The 5,949-nt window shown below is 36.7% G+C and overlaps 1 protein-coding gene across 2 annotated transcripts in view; it reads left to right on the top strand.

The window, feature by feature from the left end:
• Positions 1–676: 676 nt before the first annotated feature.
• GABRG2 (gamma-aminobutyric acid type A receptor gamma2 subunit) overlaps positions 677–5,949 on the top strand; it is an 80,566-nt gene continuing 75,293 nt past the window's right edge. For both annotated transcript variants that reach the window (XM_011356703.1, XM_011356702.1), the window contains exon 1: positions 677–1,171. In XM_011356703.1, the coding sequence (XP_011355005.1) occupies positions 1,065–1,171 (107 nt within the window). In that variant the 5' untranslated portion in view covers positions 677–1,064. The remainder of the gene's footprint in view (positions 1,172–5,949) is intronic.

Raw genomic sequence — 5,949 nt, 5'->3', positions numbered from 1 at the left:
GCTATCTCCATGCAATTATATTCTTCAACCTTCAAGTAGTTTGTGTCCTTACACTTTCACTGGAGATAGAGGACAGAAAAGGGAGGAGTGAATCCTGGGGAGCACAGAATTTCTTCATGTCTTTTAATTCAGTATCTTTTCCCTTCAATCAAATTGAAAGTCATCAAATCTGCTTTGAAACAGAATGGTTTATAGAGAAACACACAGTCCTTCCCCAATCTCTGCTCCCCCTCCCCCACAATGTGATCAAGGTTTCTAAGACTGCACAGTATTAAAAAAGCATTCTTGGCAATCTGAGGAGACAAACCTTCTGTCATTGGTGATAGTTTATGGGCTTGCTAAAGCATCTCTTGTCCCCATAAAAGCCAGTCTTTGCATGCTTGTGTGTGCAGTGAAGGGTTAAAAAGTGCTGGAAAGATACCACGCATGTGTTAATTCATGCTGCAGCACCGTGCGTGCATCACTTCCACTTTGACCTCAGAGTTAATCTGCGTGTTAGTTGATCATGCAGAGATTCTCGTGATTTTTCTATTTCTTTTACACACACACACACACACACACACACACACACACACACACACGTACACATACACACACACAGCCCTGTTCCCTCTAAAAGAAAAATCATATCAAAGCAAACAAACAAACCTACAACGATGGACCTGGAGGAGTATGTGTGAGTGTGAGGGGCATGAGTATGTGTACAAGTGTGCACGCCTTTCTCTCTCCCTTATTTGTACGCCTTTCTCTCTCTCTTATTTGTCTCTCTGTGTCTCTCCCTGCACCCTCCCCCTGCCTCAATTATATTATTACCCCAGACTTGGAAGCTGCTCCCTGAGCTAACGCTTTGATGGTATCTGCAAGCATTTATGCTGATCTTATTTCTGCCCCCTGAATATTAATTCCTGAAGCTGGTAGCAATACATCTCCCCAGTGACGGGACCTACTAGAGGCAGGCGGGGGGAGCCACCATCAGATCATAAGCATAATAATACAAAGAGGAGGGATTCTTCTGCTACCGAGAGGCAAGAGGCGAGAGAGAGGAGAAAAAAAAAAAAAAAGCGATGAGTTCACCAAATATATGGAGCACAGAATGCTCAGTCTACTCGACTCCTGTGTTTTCACAGAAAATGACGGTGTGGATCCTGCTCCTGGTATCGCTCTACCCGGGGTAAGAGGTGCCGTTTTCGGCTTCGTTTTGTTTCAGAGAGGTGGGGGAAGGGGTGGGAATGTGGCACCATGGAGACCACCCAGATTTAAAGCACTCTTCTGGGATTTGGGGCTTTATAATTTAGGGAGATGTGAACCTGCAGGGAGGGAAAAAGAGGGAAGAAAGAGGAAGGTCACTTTTGTTTATTTATTAATTTATTGGATTTATTTGTTTTGTTTTAGATTGGAAAAGCTAACGTCATAAAGACTTTGTGTCCGGGGAGTAGCATTTTGATATTACTGCAAAATGAGGTCTAGATAGGCTGTGCTGATACATGCCCGCGTTTGAGGCCATGTTGGAGGCATTTTAGGTGGGGGTCTGGGGGAGAAAACTGCAAATGAGTTCCTGGCAGACACCTGAGATATGGGAGATATGGGTTTTTTGGGGGAGGGGGGAGATGGGAGGGGTTCTGTTCCTGAATATGAAAGTATCACTTGCTCCTGTACTTTGGCATTCTCAAAATCAGTCAGCCAGGTTTTCTATCCAGCCCCACTGACTTGGCAGCAGGCTCCTTGACGGGCAACCATGGTTCAGCACCAGGGACAGCAGTCCCGCTTAAGGCCAAAAGAAAAAAGCTTATCTAACCAATTAGGACTTCTCTAAATTTAAACAGCACACCCGTACAGTGCAGAAAGAAGGACGTTGGGGCCAGGGGCCCATCTGGGGACCCTGTTCTGATTATCCCGACCCCCCTTTTGAGATGGGAGGGGCACTTTTGGGCATGGACTAGAAAACCTAGTCAATGAATGCATGGAGGAATGTATGTCTGCGTTGCTGCAGTATTGAAAAAAAAATATGCTGAACCAGGGGAATGTGATGCCAGAATTGTGAAGTATGAATTGGTGCCTCAGAGCCTTGCTGCACTGAGTAGCAAAAGACTGGAAGGGGTGGGTGATGGATTCCCCAAAACCCTGAGCAGGTGTGTACTTTGAAGTGCTTTGCGCCTAAATTTTCTTGAACTTCCTCTTATTAAAAGTACCAGGGAATATCTCTCCATGTATAGTTCACCATTTATCTACCCACCTAAATGGCCCATCCCACACACCTCAGTATTTCCAGCAAGGACCAAAGTCAAGTTAGAGTTCCACTATTTACATTACTTGCACTCTTTGTAATGTCATTTTGAAATAAAGCTCTATATTTAGACTAATTCTAAATTCTTCTCCAAAACAGAAAATAAAAGCTAGCTATAGAAGATATTAAGCCATTGTCCTAAGGTTTTTGTGAGAGTTGACACTCTTATGTAGTAGTTGTAACAAAGAGAGATAAAAGGTATGGGAATTAAACCATTGCTACATTTTATTAAAAATGTCAAGTTAACTTCTCTGATCCTTAATTCTCTAGGGGAATTAATGGGATGTAGATTTTGATAAAGAAGAGGCCCAGGCAAAATAAGGAGTGAACATCTCTCTGTGGAGTTTCTAAGCAGAGAGAGGGTCTGCTTAATTCTTCCAGCACTTTTCATACTTTCCTCATTTACTATAAAAATAAAGTGCATTTTCATTAAGAGTATAAGATAAGTAGCTTCCTCAGAAGAAGAGAAAGCCTTTTATTGGAAATGGTTTATGTGCAAATACATTTTAGTGGAATCCTGGGAAAACATTTTTCTATTCAAAATTTGCACACATACTTTTTTTTGGTCTAATGTATGCCACATCTAATTTGTTTCAGAAATTAGAGTTGATAGTTACTTACAGACAGAAACTATCATTCTCATATTCCTACCATTTATGAAACCTGTGGATTATAATCTAGAGAAGACATAAGGAAATACGTTTTTCCTTCCTACTCATTTACATCCATCTTTGTAAACAATTTTATAACTAAATAGGTGAGGATATTCTTATGTTTTTTATCTCTAATGGTTTTATTTTAACCAAAAATGTGTAATTTTATTATTAATAATAATAGTATCACACTTAAAATGTCTATTTTTTATAAAAGTCTCACATTTTCTTTTCCAATATTATATAAAAATTAAAATTTAGAGGTGCATTTTAATCTTCAATTTTTAGCATAGTAGCCTAAATGAGCATTTTAAATAGTTTCAAATAATGTGAGCTATGTGTCATGTAAATTCTCCTATGGGATAATTTTTCACATCTCTCAGTAATGACAGAGAATCGAGTCATTGCAATTTGGTGCAGAGAATGTTATCAGTTTGCTGCAATCCCATAAAGAAGACATTTGAATGGCTGAATAAGGCTAGATAGAAATAAAAGCTTTGACCTGAAGCTGATCCTAAAGAAGGACCATAAGTGACTGGGAAAATGTGGGGTCCTAGGAAACAATTTAAAAGAGGGGTTTTGGGTAAATCGTGGCATTAGAACCACCTAGAAAGTTGGAGGGAAATTTTTTTAAAAAGTTAATTGACCTTTTCATTTACATAACTCCAAAGAGTAAGTTCCCCCCACTCATTAAATTGATTAAATTCATCAGGTTGTGTTTACACAAAAGTAAAACAGGGAGGAAAAGAAAACACTGGAGTGAAGATATCAATAGTTAATATTTCTTGTTATATGTGAAAGTTAATTTCTGAAACTCAAAATTATCTAAACTGTCACATATCTTGTATACAGTGCTGTCATAACCATCACTTGGAGAACTTGCAAAATGGTGATTCCTGGACCTTACACCTAAAGATTCTAAATCATTATGTCTGGGGTAGAGTCCAGGAATATTAATTTTAAACAAGTACCCAAGACTGTACGTTGAAGAAAAGTGGTATATGCCTTGCTCATTTCCAAAAGTTTATTCATCACTATATTTAACGTTTACAAGTGCATTGATTGTTGCTACTTTTTTTATTCAATTGAGTATAATGAGTCACATACAGATTATTTTGTGTAGGAAAATTATTGAGTGTAATATACAAACCATAAAGGGTGAGAAATAGTTATAACAATTTTTAATGAACTCATCTTATGTGTGAGAAAACATTTGTTGAAAATATAATAGAGACCTCCATCATTAAAGGTGTATATGCATGAGTATGTAATTATATTTACAACTAGATATATTCCACATGCAAATATTCATACACATAGGTTTTAAAACAAATTTCCTAATTTTATAAACTCTTTTGATGTAACTATATTTCATACCAGTGTAAAAATACCTTCCTTAAGGAAAAGAAAGAAATTGGGAAACAATAAAAAATTATTTAGAGTAAAAAGGAATAAGTGCTAGAAGTAAAGGTGTTTTATTTTATTCTTAGAATAAAATAAGAATTTATAGTATGCTTAGAGTAATAAAGAATTATTTTTCAATGCTAGATTGAGCAGAGGTGAATTTGATTTAACTTTGAATAATCTAACTCTCACTTTGATATGCTAGCACTTAATTTTTAAAAGAAAATCGAGTTAAAGATTTGTAAATATATTCTGTTAGCTGTAGCCTGAACAGAAATACTTCAGGTGACTTTTCTTATGAAATGCTAAAGTTTTTTTTAAATCCCATAACTAATTTTTTCAGAGTGTTTATTTAGCAGGCTATTACTATACATGTAGAGGAATTTTATAATTCTTAACTATAACTCTATTTGTTTACAAAATTAATTTCAACAGACAAGCTTGTTGTGTCCATTCTTTCCTAAGGTTTTACCTAGTTTTATCTAGAAAAAATTATTCCTTGAGCATATTTAATTGTTTAGTTGTAGGCATAATATTGCAAATAGTCTACTCTGAGGCAAATATCTACCTGAAAAAAAGACAAAAAAGAAAAACATATCACCAAGTACTTTCCAGAATCCACTGGTCCACCACCTCTAGATAAAACATGTGGTTGTAGGCAGGAACGTAAAAATTGGCTTTTAGATAATTAGTTACATAAATATCTCTCTGATATCAAAATAACTGAATCACAGAATATTTAATGATAGAGTCATCTGTTCTATACATTTTAAAATGTGCTTCATGCAATGATTTTAATAAAATTGAAATGAGGTTAAGACCGACACTAGAAACTATCTGTTATATTATATTATATTACTTAAGTCGTGGCCATTTCTGTCACAATTTCCTAGCCATTCCAAGACAGACTTTACAGTTGAAGTACAAGCAGGCTGTTCTGGAATGATACATACTTGTGGTTGAAGGGGAGCAGAATTTGCCATAAAAAAATATGCGTCTTTGGTGTGAGGATTATGGCTGATTATTTTTAAGAAACAGCAGACATAAGAGAAGCTCTAAAAACTAGGAAGTTACCCTTTATAAGAGACATTTACATTTATGAGGGAAGTCTCCATTTGTAAAGGGGTCTTTCTCCCAGTACTAAAAAGTGAAGGATGCCTAAATCTCTAGCAACTTATCAGTGGAGAAAGCAGGGTTTTAAATTTTCATAACAACCGTACTTTCAGTTTACTGTGCTTTGCCTGATAACCTCCCATGACCGGCTCTCCTTACCCCTAACATCTTTTGTCTTTAGCTAGAGATGGTACGTAAGGTAGTGGCTTGGGCCATTGCAGGGAGTTACTCAGTTTTCCAGGTAGCTTCTGTGTATACAGGAGGTATATGGTATACATGTTATTAAACTTATTTGTTTTTCTCCTGTTAATCTGTCTTTTTATTACAGCCAAGAACCTAGAAAGTTAGGGAGAAATTTATTTTTCCTCCCCTACATGGTTCCCCAAACTACTTCTGCTAAATTCACTGGTGGCAGATGACTGGTTAAAAGTTATAATTAGCACAATTCAGGAATTGTTTGACCACCGTGGGTGTTGGCACAATTTAAGTACTTAA

This window comes from Pteropus vampyrus, unplaced genomic scaffold, assembly GCF_000151845.1.
Source record: "Pteropus vampyrus isolate Shadow unplaced genomic scaffold, Pvam_2.0 Scaffold30, whole genome shotgun sequence".
In the NCBI taxonomy this organism is placed as follows: Eukaryota; Metazoa; Chordata; class Mammalia; order Chiroptera; family Pteropodidae; genus Pteropus; species Pteropus vampyrus.
The sequence above is the reverse complement of the archived record's forward strand: the minus strand, read 5'-3'. Positions and strand labels throughout refer to the sequence as shown.